The 24,800-nt window shown below is 41.5% G+C and overlaps 1 protein-coding gene and 1 long non-coding RNA gene across 41 annotated transcripts in view; one reads left to right on the forward strand and one right to left on the reverse strand.

Annotated features, from left to right (window-relative positions):
• Positions 1 to 1,604: 1,604 nt before the first annotated feature.
• Positions 1,605 to 24,800, forward strand: part of TCF7L2 (transcription factor 7 like 2) — a 202,305-nt gene continuing 179,109 nt past the window's right edge. For 5 of the 40 annotated variants that reach the window (XM_083616616.1, XM_083616603.1, XM_083616621.1 and 2 more), the window contains exons 1-3: positions 1,607 to 2,910; positions 3,331 to 3,397; positions 3,629 to 3,753. In XM_083616616.1, coding sequence (XP_083472742.1) covers positions 2,722 to 2,910; positions 3,331 to 3,397; positions 3,629 to 3,753 — 381 coding nt within the window. In that variant the 5' untranslated portion in view covers positions 1,607 to 2,721. Of the gene's footprint in view, positions 2,911 to 3,330; positions 3,398 to 3,628; positions 3,754 to 24,800 lie in introns of all 40 variants that reach the window. The other 35 variants (XM_083616615.1, XM_083616611.1, XM_083616612.1 and 32 more) reach the window with 25 other exon arrangements.
• LOC310763855 lies at positions 21,642 to 22,710 on the reverse strand. The gene is made up of 3 exons (XR_014548852.1): positions 22,642 to 22,710; positions 22,490 to 22,610; positions 21,642 to 22,278 (listed from the first exon to the last, which is right to left on the reverse strand). It is a non-coding gene; the product is annotated as an uncharacterized lncRNA (long non-coding RNA).

The following is a 24,800-nucleotide window of genomic DNA, read 5'->3' on the forward strand; positions in this document are numbered from 1 at the left end:
TGATTAAATGTACACATTTGTTTTACTTCTTTTCATGTCCCTTTTCTCTTTACTCCTGTTTTCCTGATTGCAAGTTGCCGTGATTCTTTTTTTATTAAAAAAATCTATTTTGCCTGCATCTTTCCTTTAGTATGCAAATTTCTATGTGAACTTATGGTATATATATATATGCTGTGTCAATCGCTGTTTTATTATTTTTCATTCATGTTGCCCAGAGCAGACAGTTTTAGGGAATATCTCCCACCCTCTAAACTCTCTAAATATTGCATGACAGATTGGCTTTGTTTTGGAAGCCCTTTAAGATCCAGTGGTTCGTAGTAAGAGCAGCAGGTTATGCTTCTTGTTGTGTGTGTGGAATGCTTGGATTTAGTACAGCCTATACTTTTTTCTTTTTCTTTTTGACACCATTTCTATTAGGCAATTTACTAATTCCCCTTGAATTTACTCCGTGTGTGTCTTTCTCTCCCGCTCCCCCTCCTTCCCGTCTCCTCTTTTGTTCCTTGGCCCATGTTAAAGTTTCCAATTGACTCCTCCATTGTTACAATTTGTCATTGCTGGAAGATCAATTTGTTTTACTCCCCTCATCAGCACAGTAGAATCGGGTGCCAGATGTCTTTCTTTCTCTCCTTTCTTTTTCTTTTTTTAAAAAGCAGCCACATTATTCTTCTGCTCCCAGTTTGCGCCTGTTTGGAGCCTGATCGCTGGCTGGTAACTGGAAAAGAATGTTCTGTTGCGCATTCCTGAACTGCATCCCCACCCTCCTCCTCCGCCCACCCTCTCCCAATAATCTATATTTGGCAATTCATTTACTAGCCTGCTTTGGGGACCACACAGTTGGATCACACACAGAGAAACAAGCGATATTTTCTGTCCCCTAGAGCCAGTGCGTTTTTGCTTGTTTGTTTGTTTTCTTTTTCCTGGAGGAGCGAGCGAGGGGAGCCGGATGGCGGGACGCGCAAGCAAGAGCGGCCAGCGGAGGCTTCGCACCTCGAGTCTCGCAGCCCTTGATTCTCCCGCCCCGCAATTAACTTCTTCCCATTCAACCGCTCTCTGCCAATCTCCACCAGCCCCAGTCGGGAGGGGGGGTGGGGTGGGCAGCGGCGGATGGTGCTGAGACATCCCTCCCTCTCGTTGTTTGGGGAGGCGACGCCTAATCCCTCTCCAGGAAAAGGGCTCTGGCACACTTTGCCCCGGCGCTCGTAAGGCTCCGAGCCCCGCAGAACCCGGCCGATCTTCCTTCCGAGGAGGAGACCTACGGAGGAGGACGCCGGGCGGCTCCTACCCAAGGAGGAAACCCCTCCGGAGCCAGGGGCACTTTCTTGCCGGGAAGCTGCGCGCAGGGCGCTGCGCGCGCGCGCCTTCCCCAGCCGCGCTCCTGCAGGAGCAGCTTTCAAGTCCCAGGCAAACTCTGCTCAGAAGGGAGAGGGGGGAGAGGGAGGCGCCCTCTGACTCGCTTGCTGCCCTGGCTCAGCTATACTCACGAGGTTTATCTCCAATAAACTTCCTAGCTGCTCAGGACAGCAACATACATAAATATATATTTGAGTGCAGCCATGTAAATATCGCAGGGACGAATAGTTCCGTCCTGGAGCCCGCTTACTGGGACGGAAATCGCAACGGGGTTTACTTTCAAGTAAACGCGCAGAGGTTAGCAGCCCCAATTGCGGTGCTCCGCGTGTGAAAGTTGACGGCTCAACAAATTGCACCGCTGCTTCTAGACTATTTTTGCGCGCAAATGCACAACTGAGGCACAGTGCCATTTTCTTTTAATTGCGTGTGTGTGTGTTTAGCCTGTGTTTTCTTTCCTCTGGGTCATTTCTCTCTACGCCCCTCTCTCCTATTTTCGCATTGTCTGCACTGGACCATTCCCTTCTTTCTTCCTTCCTTCCTCCCTCGTCTACCCCGCTCCTGGCTCTCGCTCCCTCTCCCTCTCCAAAAAGGATCATTGTTAGTTTCTCCGCTTCCCCCCCTCCTCCTGTTTATTTATGCACACGTCATTGGGGAGCCCCCGCCCCCTCCTGCATCTCATTAAGTGCCTAGTGTGTTTCTTTTTCCCTGTCAATAATCCTGGATCCCAGACTTCTCCGTTCCTCCGGATTTCGATCCCCCTTTTTCTATCTGTCAATCAGCGCCGCCTTTGAACTGAAAAGCTCTCAGTCTAACTTCAACTCACTCAAATCCGAGCGGCACAGGCTCCCTATATCTGCGGCTTCTACCCCCCCTTTTTTACAGCTGACTTGTTGTTTGGTTTGTTTGCTGCAATTTTTTTATAGTTCCCCCCTCCCCCGTCTCTCCCTCCCTCCCTCCTTATATAATTTTTTTATTATTAATTTTGTGTGTGTCTACCCGCGTGTGTCTGTGCGCGCGCTTTACACGCTGATCTGATCTTCGGAAGAAAAGAGAGAGAGAAAGAGAAAATCCAGAAGAAGGAAAAGAAGAAACCCAAAGTCACTGGTGCAAAAGGAAAGGAGAAGGGACACTGCCCTCCCCTCCTCCTCCTCCTCCCTCTTTTCCCCTCCCCAGGAGGAAAGAAAAGGAAAAGGAAAAAACTTTCACCTTGGACTTTTTTTAAAAAACAAAAAATTGCAAACTTCCCCCTTTTCTTTCTTTCTTTTTTTAATCCTTCCCCCTTTTTCCTCCCCCCCCCTTTCCCCTTCTTCTCTCCCTCCCCTCCCCTCTGTCCTTGCAAAATTGCTGCTGGTGGGGTAAGTCAGGAGGAAAATGCCGCAACTAAATGGCGGTGGAGGGGACGATTTGGGGGCGAACGATGAATTGATCTCTTTTAAAGACGAAGGGGAGCAAGAAGAGAAGATCTCGGAGAACTCGTCGGCGGAGAGGGATTTAGCCGATGTCAAATCGTCGCTAGTCAATGAAACAGAAACGAATCAAAACAGCTCTTCAGACTCAGAGGTAAGGAGACCCCCCCCAGCCCCGCCGCCGCTCTTCCCAGCACACCTGCCTTACTCCACCTTGGGGGTTCCCGGGGAGACGGGATGCATGAAGTTTGGGGTGGGGGTGGGGAGAAAAGAGAAAAATGCCATGGAGGGGGTGGGGGAACTGAGCTTTCGCCCGGAGTTGCAACTCTGTTTCTTATAGTATGGTCGGCGACTGCCCTGTTGCTTCTCTGGTGGGTTCAGTTATCTCTGTATTTTCCGTATCAAGTTTTGCACAAACTTCTAACTTGTTCTCTCCCCCTTCTCTCTTTCTCTCTCCTCCTTGCTTCTTTTATTTTCCCCTTTCCCCTCTTCACCAAACTGCCTCATTCATCTACTCTCCCGGTGCCCTTTTATTTTTATTTTTTGCCTATTTTCCACCCTCTTTTGATCCAAGGCGGAGAGGCGGCCCCCGCCTAGGTCCGAAAGTTTCAGAGATAAATCCAGAGAAAGTTTAGAGGAAGGTAAGTTGTGCTTGATGGCTCCATCCCACCCACCCCCTTCCCCTTTCCACGGTGGTGGTGGGGGGGGGGAGAGAGAGCGCGCGCGCGGATCTGGAGCACCCCCCAAAACCGTGCTCTCCGTTTGCGCAAACAAACGCTCTTCCAAGTTTCGAGAAGCACTTTTTCTAACCGTGATTTCCCCCCCGCTTTCTGTTTTCTCTCTCCTTGTGCCTCGTTCCCCCGCCATGTTAGCTGCGAAAAGGCAAGATGGAGGGTTGTTTAAGGGCCCACCATATCCTGGGTATCCCTTTATAATGATCCCCGACCTGACCGGCCCCTACCTTCCCAATGGCTCCCTCTCGCCCACGGCAAGAACGGTAAGTCGAGCGTGTGCATATGTACAGAGATACGGCATATATGTGTAAATACCAGCTGTGTTTTCCGCGCATTTGTGTCCCACACCCGCCCAGGTCCCCCTGCCGCCTGTTCCGCCCGCCCCCTCCGCTCCCGGCCGCCGCGGCGCTGCCTGAAACTTTCCAAAACTTTTGCGCCTTCCGCTGACTGCGCGCCGAGGGGGCGGGGGGAGGGCAGAGAAAGGGGCTGTTTACACTTCGCCATGTTGATTCCTTTACTTTCAGTTTTGGGGCTTCGGGGCTTCGGCCCTGGGACTTGGCAAGGCGAAGGGCACCCGGAGTCCCAGCTCCCGCTTTTTAATTCCCCCCCCCCCGCGCCCAGCGAGCGAGCCTCCTCCGCTCGCCTTCCCACAAAACTCTTTTTGCGATTTCTATCGCGCTCTGTTTTCCTTCTCCCCTCTCGAGTGGCGACTGGGTTTCCTTTCTCTCCCCTCCCCCTTTCCTTGCCTCCCCCTTTTAACCCTTTGCTCGCTTGCGGAAACCTTCCCGAGTTACTAATTTACTGGCAGCGTTGCCATCGAGTGATTAATTGGTGCAAAATCTTATCCGGGTTTTTTTTTTAAAAAAAAAACTTTAGGACTCTTTGTGTTTAAAAGATTTCAAGGGTGGCAGTTAACTATAGACAGCTCTCTTCCCCCCTCCCCAGTTTTCCCTTCCTGCTATTCTGTGTAAGAATTTTTTGGCATCTTTCTTTTGGAAGGGGCGAGAAATTTTTATTTTCATTTCTTGGTAGACTGGCTTTGCTTAAAGTCACCAGCTTTCATTTAAATAGATCACATGTATGAGTTCCATAAGAAGATAGTGGATGTGGGCCCCATGTTTATTGTGTTGGGAAGAAAATATCGAAGCCATATATATATATGAGAAGTTGGCTCAGCTGAGTCAGGACATAGTATAGAAAAGGCAAATGCAATCCTGCAAACAGACACTGCCTTCCCATTAATAAACAAAAGTTAAAAGCATTATATAAAGAAACAAGCCTTCACTTGAAAGGAATATATATATATGTATTCCAAAACAACTGGGCTCATCTGTGTACTTCAAGACCTTTGGGTGTGGCAGGAGGATCCGAAGGTGTGGCAGTATGAATGGAGGGAATAAGTTTCTTGTAGCCCTCAGACTGGTTTTGTTAAAACTTTTGGGAGGTGTGAAGTGTTGGTCACTGCCCTCCTCACACATCCTCATGGATTTATGCCAGCTCTACTTCCTCTGCCCAACCATAATACAATCTTCATTAACATTGTTTCAAATACAACTTTTTTTTTAAAAAAAAAGCCTGTTCCCCTAGGGAATGCAGGATTTGTATACATTTTATCTGTTATCTCATTTTCTATTGCATCTTTTAACTGAAGTGATTCTTTCCCAAACTATCCACTTAATTCTTTCTCCTCCAAACTACTGTTCAAATTCTCACCTCTTTTCTTTTAACTTGATCATTTGAGGCAGCTATTTGAAATACAGGCTCCACTGTTAGGTAGCTGCTGAATCTGTTTCTAGACTATGGGATGTTTTCAGTGTGTCCAGTCTACAATTGTTTTTAAAATGTCAGATCAGGCTTGTTTTTTACTTTAAGTCCAAATTCAGATTACAAATTACAGGGGGAAAGATGACAAAATAGTGTTTACTTGTGTATTTTTAAATGTTTTCAAGGATGAGGTTAACCCAGTCAAGATATTTTATAATTTACTTTTATTTTGGGGCTATGGTCATAGCAAGGAGACATTTTTGTAACCGCAGTTTTAGCATAATGGAAAAGAAAGGTGACTGGATTTTGTAATTGGAGAGGTGATGGGACAGGTAAAACGTCTTATATGTTGGTAGGCATAGAGTGTTTGTTTTGTGGTTATTTTAATTATGTACTATGAAAGCATAACCTTTTAAAATTATTCCTCAGAGTGGTTTCTGTTCAAAATAGAAATAATTTTGCAAATTTAAATTAGTGGGGCTGATGAGCATTAGAGGGAAAAAAATTCCCCTGGAAAAAAAAGAATTTTATATTTATTTACATCTTTGTCTAGAAGCACTTAGGATTTAATATTGATGCAGTCCATTACCTTTTGAAATGAGTGGGAACTATTTGTATCGAGGTTTTGAATAGATGTTTGATCAGGGCCCCAGAGTAGTTATTAGTTAATGGAGAAAATTCTTCTTGGCCATATTTAAACATTCTCTCTCTAATAACAACACTGTTACAGTGAATTCATTTCATTGTATAAAAATATATTATTTTATTGATATAACAGGTGACCTTGTTCCTTAGCATCATATGGATTCAAAAGACATTTTCCATATTCAGTAAGCAATTTGCACATAAGCCAACAGCATATTTTGGGCCCTTTCTTCTACTCCCAATGATTTGTATAGTTTGCATTTGTGAAAGCAAGATAAATTATGGTTTAAAGAGAACCCATTATTTGTTTATGGTAGAAACCAGAATGATTAAATATTACAAAGGATTTATTCAGTTTATAGTGTTCAAGGTGTATTCCTGTAATTTGGCTGTTCTTTTTAACTCAAAGGTGTAAGTAAATAAATAATATTGAGTCTTACATATAGGTAGAATTATCACACAGGATTATGAGCTCATGAACCATATTTTTCACTGAAGGTTAAACAAGTTGTTTTGCAATATTGTTTCCTCCTTTTTGGTTTTTGTTCTTTTATTTTTATTTAGAGGAATATTTTTTGTTCTCATATGCAACCTTCAGTTCTTAGAAATACATAAGCTGAACACTGATTTCTGATTTTCTGCTTTAAGAAATGTAAAGAATTATGAAGTATCATTAAATCTGCTTATGATGAATAATACATTACTTTAGGAATAATGCTTTAATTGCCAAAGAGTCCATAAAGCTTGTTAGCAATAATTTTATTTTAAAATGACAAAAGATTATTCTACATAATGCTAATTTTGCTTTTGCTAAAGTAATGTGCCTGGCTCTGAAGAGGACCAATATGCAGTAAGGAGAGCTCTGTTAGAAATGAAATAATGAATTAAAGAATACACTTGTGTAGGCAATGTGGTAGTGGTTGCAATAGAATTTAACAGAAGAACAATTAAGTAGTTAGATGTAATTCTGGTTATGAAAATACTGTTAATTTGCTTTTTGTGGGTGAGAGTTGTTTCACGGTGCTGAGTTGTTTCACAGTGCTCATCTTTCATGAATCTAAAATGGTTAGTGTAGGAAAATATGAAAGTGATATGGCTTGTGATCTGGTAAATGCCCATTAACAGAAATATTTTAAAATAATGCATTGGAAAATGTATTTTCTCCCTTTTATTTCCTGAAGTACATAATCTTCTGCACAAGATTGTAGATCCTGGTGCACGAAGAGTTAATGCTATCCCCCCCCCCTTGTTCCCCTGTCTTGAATTGTTTTGACAACACTTTTCAAAAGTGTGACATTTGGAGCCCCTGCAATACAATGTAATATTACTATAATTACACAGGTCATTACATTTTAAATAGAGAACAATGGAATGCTTATCATGCTGAAAAACAAAGAACAGGTGTTCCTGCCCTTCTTTGGTATTTATGCTAATTTGTTTTTTCATCTTCCTTAGAAATATTTATTGCTCGGCACTGTTAAGATTTCTGCTTTCAATGTGATGGTTTGATTCCTGACTAATCCTTAAGGTTGAGGGCTTAGCTGATTTTTGAAATAAGGGTTATGGTGTTAAACTAGTTGGATGTTCACAAGGTACATACAGTTTTCATATGTCAGCGTGTTTGCGCTTCATGGCAGAGATAAGCTATTCATTGAATTGTACCATTCACCTTCTTGATGGCTTTAAAACAACAATGAAGTTTCCCCCCCTATAACTGTGTAGAAACAAGCTATTCTCAGCCGATGATCTTCTGACACCAATCAAATGAAGCACGGGAGTCTGAAAACCTCTCAGTTCTTAGCCCAGTTAGAACGCTGTTTCTGCTTTGCAAGTGGCTTGCGAAATACATCATAGCAACTAGCATTAGCTTTGTTAACTTCTTTTTTTTAAAAAAAGGCATTTAAACTTCTCCAGCATGATTTTAAGGTTGCAGGACAGAGAGGGAATCAGTGAATTTTAATAGCCAGTCCTCCTTTGGAAGCAGAATGCAAGCTTGTGAGCCCAGAGAAGTAAAAGTTTGATGCTTCTGACTTGTGGCAAAATTTGCAGCATCTTTTTGTGTGAGGGTCCCAAATATTGCCTTTTGTTGTAAGGCAATGCTAAGATGTAGTGTTTTTAAATAAGTATACCAATATTTGTCTCTTGATTTGAAAGCTCCAGTTTTCATGGATTCATAAGAAAATGCTACCCCTCCCCTTTTTTAAAAAAAGCAGAATAGAGAAAGGACAGCTGTAGATTTCTTTTTCTGCCTTTCTTTTTTTTTTTTTTTGCATGCATGTATGTGTTTCCACACTGCACCATGACTAAAACTGTAAGGCCCCCCCATTTCCAGCTGTCTGGTAGTTATGTGGAAGTTGGATTATTGGCTGTTAAGCATGAGACAACCTGGATTTAGCAAATGCTTTCCTGAACAGGGGAGTAGGTGACTGTTTGCGGGGGGGTTTGAGGGGAGAAAACATTTGTGAGGCACTTTGTGGTTGTTCTTGAAACATGCATGCTGCCACAATAAAATGAAGAAGGGATGCACTCTTTGGGTCAGAGTGCATCTAGTTTCCAACAAAAGAGCCCTTGCAGATAAGAGGGCATGGATGTGTGTTTTTGTAAGTGCATTCAGGGATGTAGGTGGAATTAGAATGTTCTCCTTCCCACACCTTACCTGTTGTGGGAACTTTTTGTTTCTTGCTTGCTCCAGACTTTTTAACTGCTGCAGCTGCAGCTGCTGGATTGTTTGCATAGTAAGAGAGTTTGTACTCACCCAAGCCTTTGTGTGTGTCATGTGTGTGTGTATTCTCTTTGTACTGAGCTATGGCAAATATGCAGGCAGAGCCTTGCCCACTGACTCGTAATTGGGCATGTTTGTGAAGGAAATGGTTAATTTTACAACCAAAGGCAAACTTGCACCTCAACAGGTCTGCTGAAAGAAATGTGCCACAGTCATTTGCTGGCAGGCAGCGAAGGGTCATAAATCTACAGGGTTTATTTACAGCCTATAACACTTATGAATGTTAAGATATTTGACGCCACGCTGGCCTTATAATATCCAAGGTCCACAGACACTGGCAGTGGGTCAGGTTTCTTTCACTAATTATAAGCAATGAGAGATGGGGAAATTGGGGAAATAAACCCATGAAAAGCTTAGATTGTTTTGGGGGGGCTGGTGGGAGTTTGGTGCTTGTTCTCCTAACTGCACGGCTGGCCTTTTCCTATGATTCAGAATTAACGCTTGAAATACTGAGGGGCAATGTGTAGTGGCTTAAGCAAACCTTTCACACAGCCTGCATTCTTTATCAACGTGCTCGCAGTCTTGTGTAGGATATCTAGACAGGAACCCTGCAAAATATTTCCCAGAATACTTTCAAAGAAACCTGATATAACCCTGAATATATTTGTTGTAGCTGAGAGGGGGGGGAAGAATTGCCATGCCTGAATTAATAAACAAGTTACATTAGGCTATATTTAACAGATGTATGTTTATGATTGATCTCTGTCTTTCTTTCTTGAAATAATGCAAGAAAGTGGCACTTCAATAAGAATATCTAGATAGCAGACAGATGATACATTTTTCATTTCAAAGTCTGGTTTTAAATTACGTGCCTACCTCCCCACCCGTTATTTTAGAGAACTGAATAAAATCTGGGTTTCTAGAGGGGACAGATCAGGAGAGAAAACACATTAGAAAAAAAACGTGTATCTGGGAAAGAATGTGGTAAAATCCAGAGGCCAGGAGCAAATAAGGAAGAATGCTAGTGTGTAGGGGGTGCTTGAAAAAAATATTGTTGAGATCAGCTGCTAAAGGGGAAGCTGGGCATCTAGGGAATGATTGGCTCATGTGTCAGGAAAGTCTTTGGGGCCAAGGCGAAGCATCACTTGAGGGGCCCCCTCTCTTGTTCTCCCTGTATTAAACAAGTGCATTGTTTAAATGCTTTTAAATGCAAGAGTGCTTTTCTCTTAATCTATATGATGATGCTTCTTTTTTTAAAAAAAGCCAAACCCTAAATTATAAAAATAGGCCAAAGGATAAATCAGGGTTTTTAAATAAGTCCTAGGAATATATTCCCCCACCTCAGCAGTCTAGTTAGGTGCATTATCACATTCAACTTAGAGATACTAATTTGGGCAAGGGAGTATGGGAAGAATACATATATTGGTTTTCTCCCATATGTTTTTACCCCCTTCCATTTAAAATACTGAGTCATTTCCCCCTGCAAAATATAAAATTGTATTTTTTAAAAAAAAAAACCCAACAACTTTCCACTAGTAAATGTTCAAGAAGCCTAGGACATAATGTTTTATGAATTTTCCTAACCAGTAGAGTTCTGTAACTTATTAGCCCCTAGGGATAAATCTGAATCCTTAACACCACATTACAGAGGTGATGTGGTAGGACCTTTTAGCAGGTTATCAACAGTGGTGTTTGTCTGTTTCCCAAGAGAATTCATTCATTTGCAACTCCCTGTTTAATTCCAGGTTGGCACTTGGTCTGTTCTTTTGTGTGTTTTTGTTCAAGTACTCCAAAACCCTGATCCTCATTATTCTTGAAGCTGTACACAGTCAAGCAGGCAGCCATGAATGAGTTAAGTTGCTAGCTAAACTTTGGCTTGGGGAAGAGAAATTTGGGGGCCTGGTTGGCATTAACAGGGTACAGCACATTTTACAGAGCTTAATTAGTACGAACTGTAATTGTTTGTGGTCTGCCAGGAGGAGTAATGTGCAGGAAAAGTGGAGTCGTTCTTTTGCAGTCTTCAGTTTTAAAACGATAAATCACTTGCATATTTGTGCAATGATTCAAATGGAGCTGAGACCTCTCCATCTCAACATGTGGTAAATTGTAAAGTCAATGAATTGCAGATGTAGGCTACAGTCTGTGTGTGTGTGTGTGTGTGTGTGTGTGTGTGTGTGTGTGAAATGCAGAATGAATGGGAAAGAATGACAGTATAAATATTTACTGAGAAGATAACTGAGCTTTAACTTGCTAGGCCAATTATGAAGTACTAGCCAGTCGTTTTGTTTTTAGCCATTTGTTTTAGCTTTAAATAAATTAAATCAAGGTTAGGGGCACTATTAGCCTTGATGAACATTGCTGATCCTCGAGAAACAATGGCTTTCTTGCACAGGACCGTGAAACAATTGGATTTAGTAGAAATTGGTTCACTACTATCACTGGCAGCTAAGTAAAATAACAAGGGAAGGGGCACCTAAAATGCTTCTGCAACAAAACCTTTAACGAGAGATGTAGACAACTTTGTGTCTCTCTTAGAGAATATACTACCAGTTTGTAAGAGATCTGTTTCTACATTCCTTGCACACCCAGAAGTCTCATCAACTTCACTGAGACTTCCTGCTTGAATAAGGAAGGCATAAAGACCATGTCTTTCATTTTTAGCATGTTTGAAATGCTCAATGACCCCATTGTTTGCATCTCAGTTATCCAGAGCTACTTGTTAGCTTGATTTAGGCCCCATTTACACAGCCAAATAGCGCCAGTGTTTCTCCCTCCGCCCCTTGTGTTGGTTAGTTAGAAAGGTATATCCAGATAATTTAAATCAGGGCAACTTTTCTGGACACAACAGTAGCAATATCTTCATTGGTAGCAGACTGGTCATAATCACAGATACTGTTGCTCATTGCCTTTCTCAGTGGTAATTGAGTTTTGGTTTTCTCTTCTACCTGATGGTATTTGTTTATCTTTGGAAATGTAAACATTCTTCTGTGAAGTAAACAAGTTACAAGCACAATGAGTAATTACCCTTGGGCTTAACTGCATGTACCCTCCAATGATGACTTAACTATTTCCAGATGTCACATTTGCTTGTCTTCAACCTAGGAGCTGTGATTTAATCTCCTCCCCTTTCTCTTTTGGATTTCCCACATCCCCTTAATGGTTTGCTACAACCATAGCTTGACAAGACTTTAAAAAAAAAATTGTACAAGTGGTTTGAGCTCCAAGTCTGATTTCTAGATCTACTGGTTAAATGGTGCAAAACACTAATGGGAACTAACTGATTTTACCTTTGGATCCGTATTCATGTGAAACTGAATGTGCACATTCACATGCTGGCTGCCCAGCTAGCATTTGTCTTCCTTCTTGCATCCCATTGTATTTGTCAACCTGATGTCACTGATATTAGCGAAATCTCCTGTGTTTGATTTGTGGATTGGTGCTACAGCAGTGAGCCCAGTGCCTAAGCACTTTCCCTCCTTCCACTCTTGTCGTGTGTTTTAGGCACATAAACCGCCTTTTTATTGAGTCAGACCATTGTTCCATCTGGCTCAATATTGTCTGCAGTCACTGACAGTGGCTCTCCAGGATTTGAGAAAGGATTCTCCCCCAGCCCTATCTGGAGTTTCTGGGGATTGAACCTGCAATCTTCTGCATGCAATGTAGATGTTCTACCACTGACCTATGGCTAAACCCTCTGTAACCCTCAGCTGTATGAGGGTTCTAAGCATAGAAGGGGAAGCAGGGCCCCAGCTTGGCTGCTACATATTGAATAGGGGCATATGAAAAAGCAACACCCTTATACATATAGCTCTTTGCTTGTAGTCTAGATTGGGGTTTCAGATCATCCAGAGGTTCAGGTACATAATGTTGCACACAAATGCTTTCCTTATCAGATGTCCATGCCCAAAATGTTGACATCAGGGGTGGGATCAGCAAAATGCCCCCATTTCACCTTCTATGTGTTATGGGGGTTCATTGCTATGTGTTAATACCACGTTGACAAAAACCATTGTTTGCTGCTGCATCCAAACCAGTTGCACTTGCAATCTGAAAAAAAAAGACTTGACACTAGAATTTGGAACTGTTGTCTTATTCAGCTTGTGTGATAAGCGTCCATTTTTGCTTACTATTTTGCAGAAAGTTAGTTAGTCAATTGAGTATACAGGAGAAGGTGGGAGCACATGGCTGCAAGTTTGGTTCATGTAGCCCTGAATAATGCTTTGTTGTCAGTTTGATTATAGTGGTCCAAGTAGGGTATAAAATGTAGCAGATAGTTTATTTTCTTCTTGTAAAAATAGCTATTCTGAATTTGCCAAAATATACATTTGGTCAACAGAAACAAATGATAGGCATGGGTTGTTAAAGGAGCTATTGAGCTGGTGAAATTTACCAAGATTAATAGTTTCCTAGCTTTCTGTCAGTCACAGACATGATTTCTTAAGTTGGTTCAGCTTGCAGTTAAGATTTAACACAGTTTCAGTGATGTCCTTACATTAAGAGGCTGAAGCTACAGCATTTTCCAACTGATCAAATTAAAACAAATGATACTTTTCTTGTAGAGAGCTGGTTGTGTGGATAATTCCATTCAGAGATGGTTGCATTAGTGTTGACAAATCGCTGCAGAGTATATATTATGTATATAAATTAATATTCAGTGGTACAAGCATTCTCATGAGAGGATATGACCTTGAATGAAAGATCAAAAGAATATGATGGCAGCCCGCTGGCTAGTTGTTGTTTTTTTATATGTATTTTTTCCCCTTGCCACACCTTTTTAGAAAAGATGTATGTCTTATTGTGCCTTGCATAGATGTAAAATGTTTAAAAATATTAAGTCCCTTTGTCTGTCTTCTCTTCACCTTGAGAGATGTATAACTAAGTATAAAGGCATCTTTTAAAAATATGCTTCTCTGCTTCTCAGTTACTGGATAAATTGTGTCTGAGGGACTCATCAGTAACAACCCACCCCCTTTCCCGCTTTGCAATAATCAGAAAGCAACATAAAGAGAAACACTTCTCCCACTGAGAATATTCGCTTGCATCTCTGCATTACCTGTAGATCACCCAATAGCGCAAGTAGCTTCAATGTGTGGGTGTACCCATGCATAATGAAATACATTTTTGCATTTTAGTTCAAATTTACTCACTTTTAAAAATTCTTCTGGTGTCTAATTTCATTGCTCTCAAAACATTTCTGTGATGCTCAAAGAAATATGTGAAGTGATAAGTTACAACACATCAGTTTCATTAATAAACATAAAGTGTATCTGTATTATGTTTATACTTTTGATACGTATACTTTAGTTATCAGGTGCTATTCAGTATAAACGGGACAATATGAAATTCCTTGGTTACAATGTGTTCAAATTGACCAGGGACTCTATGGGGTTCGTGGAAAGAAAAGGCTGGGCAAGTTTTCATTAAGGTTTAAATCTGGCAATTGGAAAAGAGGAGAATAAAGGGAGCTCAAAAGAGGGACAAGTGGTTAATGTAGCATTCTGTGCTCCAAAGGGAAACCTCTTTTAGACCAGAGTGGTTCACAGGCCAAGAATTTCAAACTTGCAGGGAAACCTGTCCAGAACACACAAGTCGTTGGAATGGTTGCAGAATTGTCACAGCAATTAGAGCAATCTCTGCTAACTGAGTGGCAGTTTTTATAAAGGACAGAAGATAAAGGGTTCAGATTCATTTCTCCCTCTCTCTGTGTCCCCCTCTGTGATTCACTCCTGATCAACCATTGTCTCTTTGGGTATGTACAAGAGACGGGGAGAAGGGGAATGGGGTGAAAGAGGGCAGGCATGTTTTGAACTGCTTACTCGTCATTAGCTTTCCTTATTTTTGATGAACCTAGAGTTGCATTGGCCTCCTCCCCCTTCAGTGAAGTCCAGCTATTTTGGCATTTCCTACTCCCATTTGTGTGTACTAATTGTTGACACTTTAGACAGCCGGCTTGTGTGTTAATTTAGCTCTGTTCCTTGTTTAAAAAATGTGCTTGTGGAAAGATACATGGTCTTTGATTTGGTATAAGGATTGCATATAGAAGCGTAAGCCTTAGGTTTTACTGCCCTTAAAGCTTGTGGTGTAATAGATTGAGTTTTGTGGTGCTGGAAGAGGTGCGTTTCTGCAAAACGATAACTTTCTTTACAATATTTCAAATGTAGGAGGGTGACCTTTTTCTGACAGCGTTCTGTGCATTGATCAGTTTGCATGACAAATAGAAATTCGGCACACAAAGCTTTCCCCAGTCAGCATGATGCATCAATTGGAACAACTTTATCTGCTTAATTTCTGCTCATGATATAGCTGTTAAAGGCACAGGAGCCTTGTCAGGTACTTGCCACCCACTCACCTGTGATTCATTTGAAGTTCTGTCATTTAAAATGACTTATATCCTAAGATAAATGAAGTTGAGAAAGTTTATTAAAACTTCTACTTTTCATACACCCGACTCGCACCCCTAAAGACCCATCTCATCCGATATTCTGTTCTCACAGTAGCAATAGCACTCTCTCACTTATGATGCCATCATGACTCTGTAGCTATTGATATCTTTATTGATGATGCATCCTGTGTTCCTGATATACGTGTACCTATTTCCTACTTTCTCTTTTGGAGTTCCCTCAGCAGTCTGAAAGAGTCATTATAGGACTGTTTTAGCTATTTACCTTGTATAGTTGGAAGGCTTTTCAGGGATCGCAGATAAGAAACCTCTTTTGTTAAACTTGCCCATGTCTTGTGAGTAATCTGATTGGTTCGTTGGAAGGATTATAAGCCTGAGCTGATAGAAATGGCCCCATGAATCATATGCTTATTACATTCCAGGGCTGAGGCACACCTTCAAGTAGAGGTGTGTGAAGTACTGGTAACAAGGTTCAGGACTACCTCAGATGAAACACGTGAAATTATACGTTGGTGTGCTTTCTAAATGTCTAGCTAATTTTCTCATTAGATACATTTCTGTTTCCATTTTTTCCTGTCCTTAACAAACACGTATTTGAAAGTTTGGGATCTAAACAAACACTGGCTATTTTGGTTTGAAACATCAGTGATTTCTGGGGCAAATGTAGGCCTGTATCTTGGAAAGATTCAACTCCTTCAAGGCAAAAAAGAACCTGATAAGGCAAATCAAAATCACTCATTATGTTAATTAAGTTGGAAATTAATTTGCAAAACACACCCTATAGAGTCAGCTCGACTCAATTTCAGCTTAGTAATTATCTTGTGGTGAGAGCAAAAGGTGTTGAAATATCCCACTCCTTGCAAATGTAGAGTACATGGATATTGGTTTTTCCTGCCTAAACACTGGAACTTCTGTGGCAGACTAGAGTCTATTTTATCAGATTGACTAGGCTGTTTCCTATGGAAGTTCATGCCAAATAAACTAGTTGGTGTCTCCTGATTTTTTTTTAACCTAGTAGCTATGGATACAGTAACCATGAAACCCACTTACTATAAAATTCTTTGTTTGATAAAAATCCCATACATTTCTGTTGATCCCTAGAATGAGGAGCACGTATGTAGTCACGAGATCTCTTATCTCCAACACTTGCGGCAGTTTTTGTAAAACTGTTTTTGGCAAGTTTTCATAGTACCAACCGACGTCTGACTAATAAGAAAGTGTCAGTCAAGTAATACCAGGCTTATTTTCCTAAAACAGCTCCCCCACCAAGATACGTGAGGTGTTTCCTGTTGGAACTGCTAGCTATTTTCTGCAAATATTTCAGCACGTGTAGATAAAGATGTTGTTGTCACTGTTGCTGTTGCAATTTAATTACAATGTTTGCTGGGAGAATACTTATTCAATCCTCACAGTATGTTTCCATCTTTTTACAACACACGCGAGGATATGCAACCGGATGGGCTGCATGTGTCAAACATTATTTGTGGCAATCTTGATAACGTTTGATCCTGTGATTGAGGTGGATATGTTTTTATGCAAATGTTTAATGTGCATGTGACTCTTTGGGAAACAGTGTTACTTTACTTAAAAGCAATTTGCATTTTTATGTACTGATATTTATTTATTTATATACAAATTTGTATTTTTAAAAGATAACTAAAGCAGTGAACAACAATAACAAAATCACTTCATTAAAAAAACCCCCATAAATGAGTAACACCAAATGATACAATATTCACAGTAACATGTGGCATGCACCAAGCTAATATTAATGGCCAGGGAATTTATTTGTTTTCAGAAATTATTGGGATGGGATCAGGCAATGGGGACTTACACAGGATCATAATGCTATTCAGCTTGGTCACATGACCTAACAACCCAGCAGAACATACATCAGCCAAAAAGGTCAAACTCTGTTTGAAAGGCTTACTTCTCCCCTCCCCCATGCGAGGCCCATTCCAAATCAGCAAGCAGTAGCCACACTCCTGAACAGAGTTGGGATCAAGTGTACTTTTCACTGTGTGATTGCTGCTAAAGTAAATAGTTCCATTTTCTTCCATGCAAGTAATCTTAAATTGGTTGTTCTGATTCTTGGTATTTCTTCCTGCGCTCAGGATTATGGGATACATGATATATGAAGGATATTGCCTCTGGCACGACACAGGTTTTTCAGGTCCCTTTTAGTCCTATGGTTGCAGGAGGAATTTCTTCCAGAGACTTTTCTCTGCAGTGATTGCACGAATAGTTACTAGTTAAATCACTTAGAGCCATTGTGCCTTCACGTTATTAGCAACACTAGGTTATTTGCACCTCAGTGATCAAAATTGCTAGCTTTATGCTATGTTTAACTGTGTGAAAATGATGCTCTGAGTAGCTGGTCATTATCGGTGCCCCACAATTTCAGACCACTCTGGTAGCCAGCCCAACCCTGTGGTTTCCAGGGCTCTGTGCCAGCCCCAGTGTGTGAGAGGTGAGATCTTGTTTCTGACATAGTGTTGGATTCAAGTGCAGCACAGAGACAATCCCCTGTTATTCTCCTCAGGTCCAAGCTCATGAGGAGTGTTTGGTATCACCCATGTGCTTCTGAAGTGCTCTGGAACTTCTGCATGTCATGAACTAACCCTAGCTATCATCAAGCATCTTAAAGCTCTGTACAACTGTGGGGATGGTTCCTCTTCTATCCTTCCCATCTCCATTCTCAATGAGAGGTTTGGAGCTCATTACACTCACAAAAGGAAGACTTGTAATGAAAAGTCAATTTTGTGGACCTCTCATCATTAGAATAATTTGGATGCTGCAGTCTCCCCAGGAATATTCAGAGCAGTGAAGTAAAATATCACAAGGTGCAAAATGTGCTACCTAGGTTTGCAACATTTGTTCATCTGCATTGTCTACTTGTATTATTGCATTGCCCTTTTGTCTACCAGAATAATCCCTGCTTTAAAAATATTTTTACTTGAGCTTCACGATGAATAAAATCAACCACTTTTGCATTTGGTTACCAGACACAGTATTTGGTCAAGTGGTGTTTTTGTGTTTCCAGTTAAGCAAATTATCTTTGCAGAAAGTGGCACCTATGTAGCCATAGTTTTTGTGTTGTAAAGGATCCTATTTCTGAAAAGCGGCAATGTAAATGTATGTTTCAAGCTACCTTATTCAGAAAGTTGGGTTCCATACAAGAAGAGAGATAGTACACATGATCAAATGTTTTGACTTATGCACCACTGAACATCATTTTGTGTTAAGGTTTCAGTTTCATGATGTACCATCCATGCATGGCTTTGTCATTCTGTACTGATAAAACCAGTGTGTGTGGTTTATGCATCATGAAGTAGACATTCTCTGCAATCCCAAGCAAACTTGGCTCTCACACAAAAGATTTTTTGAAAAACAATTTCTGAACTGAAGCTTAACTTCATGCAACTTTTTGCTCTGTCTTAAATTGCTTAAATTGTAGACTGCATGACAATACTGGGATTTTGTAACAGTAATAGTAATTAGTATCTAATGGAGCAATCCTACACATGTCTATTCAGAAGTAAGTTAAAATGTGTTCAGGGAGACTTATTTTCAGGTAAGGGTCTTGCAGCTTTAATTTTGCTAAAGTTGTTAACCATATCAGGCATGTCACCTAATCACTTGTTTGTCCAAGAACTAAGGAAAAGGAAGTCTTAAAGATTTATTCTCAACTTACTTGCCACTATTCATAGTGAATGTTTTTTCATTTAAATGGTTAATGATTATGTTCCCTCTTAACATAGCTGAAGCTCTTTCTCTCTTAGAAAAAGCTCCTCTTTTTTGTGTGCAATGCATTTGTTTGCATACAAATATGGGGTATTCACAGGAAGAAAATCTCCCAAACTTTCATGCAAACCCCCGTAAATGATAAAGGTAGAGTATTTCTGAATCTGATAGACCAATGTATGATCTGGGTTTATAAGGCATTCATTGTTTGTTTCTAATAGTTATAACCCATCTTCTAACAAGGGTTCCTGAAGCAGCTTAGCAATTCATTTAATATGCAGTAAACAGGAATGCAAAGTTTAATATGCAGTAAACAGGAATGCAAAGATAAGCACTAAAAAATAAAAACAGCACTAAAGTTAGCGGCACAGCTTATAACTAAATGCCTGCCTAAACAATGACTTCCTTGCAATTAGGCACCAGGTCATGTGACATCGAGAGAGTGATCTCATTAGTAGGGTACCACTAGTGAGAAGGCTCTCCACCCACCACCTTAATTCAAGATGTGGAATGAAGATCTTAGCAGTTCAACAGGTGTATATAGGAGCAGCTGATCCTTCCAGGTAGCCTAGTTCCAGACTGTTTAGGGCAGACTTCTTAGCCTTGAGTCCCTAAATGCTGTTTGACTACAACTCCCACCATCCCCAGTTAGTGTAGGCTAGGCATGTCCAAAGTCCATTTCAGGGGCCTAATCCGGCCTGCTGGTTGATTTAATCTGAACCCTGTGGCAGTTTATTTCCTGGGGGAAAATAATAAAAAAAGCTCAACTAACAACTTCAATCCTAAAAAAAGGTTAACAACTTTGGTTGGCCCTTTGGTCGGCCCTGCCCTTCACTTCATCAAATCTGGCCCTATTTGAAAAAAGTTTGGACACCACTGGTGTAGGCAATAGTCTGGGTGGTGCAAGTTGTAGTCCAGTAATGTATGGGAACCCAAGGTTGGGAAACACTGGTTTAGGTATTTCAAACCCTCTGAATTGTAGCTGGAAATAAACTGGAAGCTAGTGAAACTCTTTAAATGCTGGCAAAAGTATGTTCCTTCTAGCCTTCGAGCTGTATTACAAACCATTTGAGGTTTCAGAACCTTCTCATCTAATTTAAAGAATATTCTAAGTCTGATCTCTGGTAAACAAATCTTAAATTTGGGAGAAACCATTGTTGGTAGTTTGGGTTTGGATGAAGTTTTTGATTAATATTTCAAAGTTAAACAGCTGAAAGCCAAAATCCAATACATCCGTTAAGTGCATTGCCTGAAATATGTGGCTGTAAGCACACTAGCAAAACAGTCTTTCTTCCTGACTGAGGGGAGCAGGGCAGAATGAAGCAGCAGAGTCACTGCTGCACCCAAAGCCTGTGTCCTACTAGCCAAGAGGGAAATGTGAGGTGGTTTTCTCCCCCCCTTTTTTTTTTGCTGTGGCAGTCTAGGCTGAGGTGGCTCAGACTGGGGCCTTGAAAATGGGCCAGGCTAGGATCCATTGCCATATCTGCTTCACCTCTGCCCTCCTGTCCTGCATGCCCTGTTTTGTGGACTTATGTTCATGACTGTCATTGGGAGCTTCCTGAACGTTTGTGTTTTTGGTGAGCGCAGTTTGGCAGAACCAGGTGAAGGCATAACTCCACCCAGTCGCATCTCCTTCCAGATTGGGGTTTAGGATTGCTCTCTACTTGTGCTGGATTGTGGCCAATGTGTTTCATAAGGTTCTAAACACTTCAGCATAAAGCAGAGCCTAAAGAGAGATTATGTAGTTATTAAACCAAATTACTATCTATTATTTATAGGCTGCTTAAAGCTATGTGTACATGTCTGCATTTACCTTTTCCCAGTGGTATTTTGTCCTCATCTGATACTACTTTTGCAATAGCTACGTTGCTTTCTATCTGTGTTCTGTAACATGGTTGTTTAATTAATTCCTGTTTGCACAATGTCTTCTTACTCAGAGGAGTACCACTGTTTTCCTGGAGCAGGTAGGAAGCCGTCAGGGACTCGCACAATAGGTTATCTGTTTGCTACAAAACCATCCATGTAGTCTCTTAATACTGACTTAACTTGCAGTATTCAGAACTATTGCTGGGTTTCCCAGTAGTGACTACCTTAGCATTGCATTCAAATACTACTGAGGAAATGCAAACTTTATAGTGATTATTTCATCAGGAAAGGGCTAGTGGAGCCATCAATATTTCAAGTTGTGTACAAATGAGCCTCCAACTACAGAAAAACGTGTAAAGTTAAAATACAGTGGTACCTCAGGTTACATACGCTTCAGGTTACATACGCTTCAGGTTACAGACTCCACTAACCCAGAAATAGTGCTTCAGGTTCAGAACTTTGCTTCAGGATGAGAACAGAAATCATGTTCCGGCGGCGCGGCGGCAGCAGGAGGCCCCATTAGCTAAAGTGGTGCTTCAGGTTAAGAACAGTTTCAGGTTAAGAACGGACCTCTGGAACGAATTAAGTACTTAACCCGAGGTACTACTGTAGAACGAGTTGGTACTCTGGCACCAGCTATGTGGGAATTCTGACAACTCCATTGTTGACTGCCCTCCTGGTCTTGCAGGATGAACTTTTCGTCTGTATAACCCCCGCTACTTCAGCTCTGCATTTTCATGTGGAAGAGTTACATGTCACTTCCTGTAGTGGGACAAGCCCACTGTCCATATATGCCCAGAACAGCCAACTATGGCACACCCCAGAGCTTAAAAGAGGGAAATGAACAAGCTTTCTTTCAGTTTACCCAAAGATTCTCTGATTGAACTCCTGGAGTTTTATTGGGAGAAGCCATAATTTAAACAGTTAGGTTGACCAAATTGCTACTTATGTTTTGCAACAAGTAAGTGGTACCAAATGGAATTTATCATTAACTATCCTTGCAAATAGCAGGGAGGAAGTTTAAAATCAGAACAATTTTCTGTGTTAGCAATAGAAGACTCAAGGCTTTGAGTTGTACAGCCTAGCTGTACCTGAAATGTCCCCCAAAGGCTTTTGTAAAGGACTCCGTATGGTGGTGCATACGGAAGACCTGGTTGCCGTGTCCTTCCCTAGAGACCTCTGCAAAACATCATACAGTGGACTCACTCTCTCTGCAATATGGACATCTCAATTGGCACCCTCCAGGTTGCAACCCTGGCACCTCTGATGCCAGGAGAGTAAGATTCCAACCAAGTCCTGCTGGCAGCCTGCAGTGAATTCTTCCAGTGTTGATTCCTAAATCTGGCCATGATTCTACCTTAGCAGAACTTGCAGCAAGCCTAAACTGCTTTGTAATATTGTATCATCTTAAACTCTTTTAAAATTCATATTTTTATGACTAAAACTTTCTTATGTATATAATGTGTAATACATACCATAAGCGACTTCAGATAAATTCCCTCCTGTATTGCAAGTGTGTGAGAGAGGTTTATAGGACTGTGTGGACTAGCCCCACACCCAACATACCCATTGGGTGACAAGGGGCTTTTTGCATGTATTGATGTATGCATGTAGGGTTCTTCAATGAGACAGCAGGTCCTGCTTGGCCTAGGAACCCTCCACAGGTAGAGGAGCCCTACACCTGTGTAGGACCTCTTCAAAATGTTGCTGCACTTCGAGTCAGCAGGAATAGCAATGCCCAGGTATTCAGGGGAGGTGGGGCTTTTGTGTTTAAATGCAATGTGTACATACCATGTCTCAGGAAAAATAACCAATTTTTACTGTCTCAACTGTCAAGCAGCTGTTTGCTGCCCCTGACTTTGGTGGTGGGTTTTGCTCTGAAAATCTCCCATCTTCAAGAGGAAGATTAATCCTCTCAAAGCTTGGGTGTGTGTTTTGTTTTGTTCTGATGCTGAGTGAAGGGAGAATGATGTTTTCTGCTCAATATCAACAGTATATGTATGAATTGACTCTCTTGCTGTAGATGGTGGAAAAAAAGTTTTAACTCAATTGGGAACCTGGTGTGTGTTCTGCTGTTCCAAATCTTCTTCTTCTTAATAATAATAATAAATTTTATTTATATCCCGCCCTCCCCAGCCGAAGCTGGGCTCAGGGCGGCTAACAACAATCAAAATAATCCAACATTCTAAAAACATTCATTATAAAATTAATTAAAATCAAATTAAAATCAAATTGATGGCAACCATTAAGCAAAATTCTGTGCAGATTGCCAGAGGAGGGGGTCAGGCTGCTCCCTGGCCAAAGGCCTGGTGGAACAGCTCTGTCTTGCAGGCCCTGCGGAAAGATGTCAGGTCCCGCAGGGCCCTAGTCTCTTGTGACAGAGCGTTCCACCAGATTGGAGCCGTGGCCGAGAAAGCCCTGGCTCTAGTTGAGGCCAGCCTAACCTCTCTGTGGCCTGGGATCTTCAGGATGTTTTTATTTGCAGACCGTAAATTTCTCTGTGGGACATACCAGGAGAGGTGGTCCCGTAGGTACGAGGGTCCTAGGCCGTATAGGGCTTTAAAGGTTAAAACCAGCACCTTAAACCTGATCCTGTACTGCACCGGGAGCCAGTGCAGCTGGTATAGTACCGGATGAATATGATCTTGCAGCGAAGACCCCATAAGGAGTCTCGCCGCGGCATTCTGCACCCGCTGGAGTTTCTGGGTCAGTCTCAAGGGCAGCCCCACGTAGAGCGAGTTACAATAATCCAGTCTGGAGGTGACCGTCGCGTGGATCACAGTGGCTAGGTCAGGGCAAGAGAGATAAGGAGACAACTGCTTAGCTTGGCGGAGATGAAAAAATCATCCTCCTCCTCCTCCTCCTCCTCCTCCTCCTCCTCCTCCTCCTTCTTCTTCTTCTTCTTCTTCTTCTTCTTCTTCTTCTTCTTCTTCTTCTTCTTCTAAAAATGTGAACTGGATTGATGGCTCCAGACCTGTAAACTGATTGTGGGAGAGCTTTTGCAAGCTGAGCTTTGGTTCTAGTTTTAGTGGAGCCCACCCCAGGGATCAGACAGTGTGAGTCTGTCTGACAGAAAAGTCATGCCAGTTTCATGGTTTTGTGGTTGAAGGTTGTTATCTTAAGCCCACTTGGTCCTGAACTGGCCATTTGAAGACAGATAACTTCACTGGAGGGTAGGGCACACTACAATGTGCATTACTGAGAAATCTTATCCCGTTAATATTTGTCTGAGAACAGACAGCATTGTTCTCTTGGCTTGTGTTTGCTAAGGCTTGATGCCCATGTGGGCAAACAGAAGCATGCAAAGAACTTGAATGCTTTTAGTATGTATTGATCTGCTTTGAATCCCCGATACACCACATTGTGTCTTGCTTCGGAAAGCTTATTGTCCTCCCACTCTCATCTAGCTTTAGCATTCAAGGTGAATGTGCTAGAAAGAGTTGGGAGGAGAAATATTCAGGATAGTGGAACAATATCTTTATTGTCTTTTTTTAAATCCCTCGAAAGAATTTGTGAAATGCTTTCTCTTTTACTTTTGCATACATTTTAGTAAAGGAGAGCTTCCATCAATCATACATACTTTAGCACAGTGCCACCCTGGGTTTTATTTTCGTATCCTGAATTTTGGATTTGGTTGAGTCATTTATGTGGCAGATTATTGTGCCTTCATAGGTCTGTTAATCCCCTCACCACTTGTGGCAAATGGGTTTTGCTCTTGGTTTTGGCTGCAACAGGGTGTTCCTCCACTTATGTGTTCCTTCACATAAGAATATGATGTGGGGGGGTGGGGATGTTTGTTCAGTTTAGACAGCTGTAATGCACTTTACTTCTTCACCCTGTCATTATTTTATTTTATTTATTTCCAAGCTAATGTTTAACGAGGCTGCACCTAGTCGTTTTATAATAAGTAGCCTTAGGAATTCATTATGTAAAAGCTTTTGGCAGTGGTTTTATAGATGAGCCCATCTGTTTGCAGGTGGAGGTGAAGTCTGGCTCTCTGTCCAGACTGGTGAGGAGCCATTGTTGCTGGAACTAGAATGACAGTGGTGACAGCCAAGGGCTACTCTCTTTACTTTTGAGAACTTACTGCATTGAAAACCTGCTAAAACATTGCAGAAGCTTTACTTCTCCTCCCTTTGGGCTTCCACAAACTTTTACTTTGTGGCAAT

This window comes from Podarcis filfolensis (genome assembly GCF_964270895.1).
Source record: "Podarcis filfolensis genome assembly, chromosome: 5".
NCBI lineage: Eukaryota > Metazoa > Chordata > Lepidosauria > Squamata > Lacertidae > Podarcis > Podarcis filfolensis.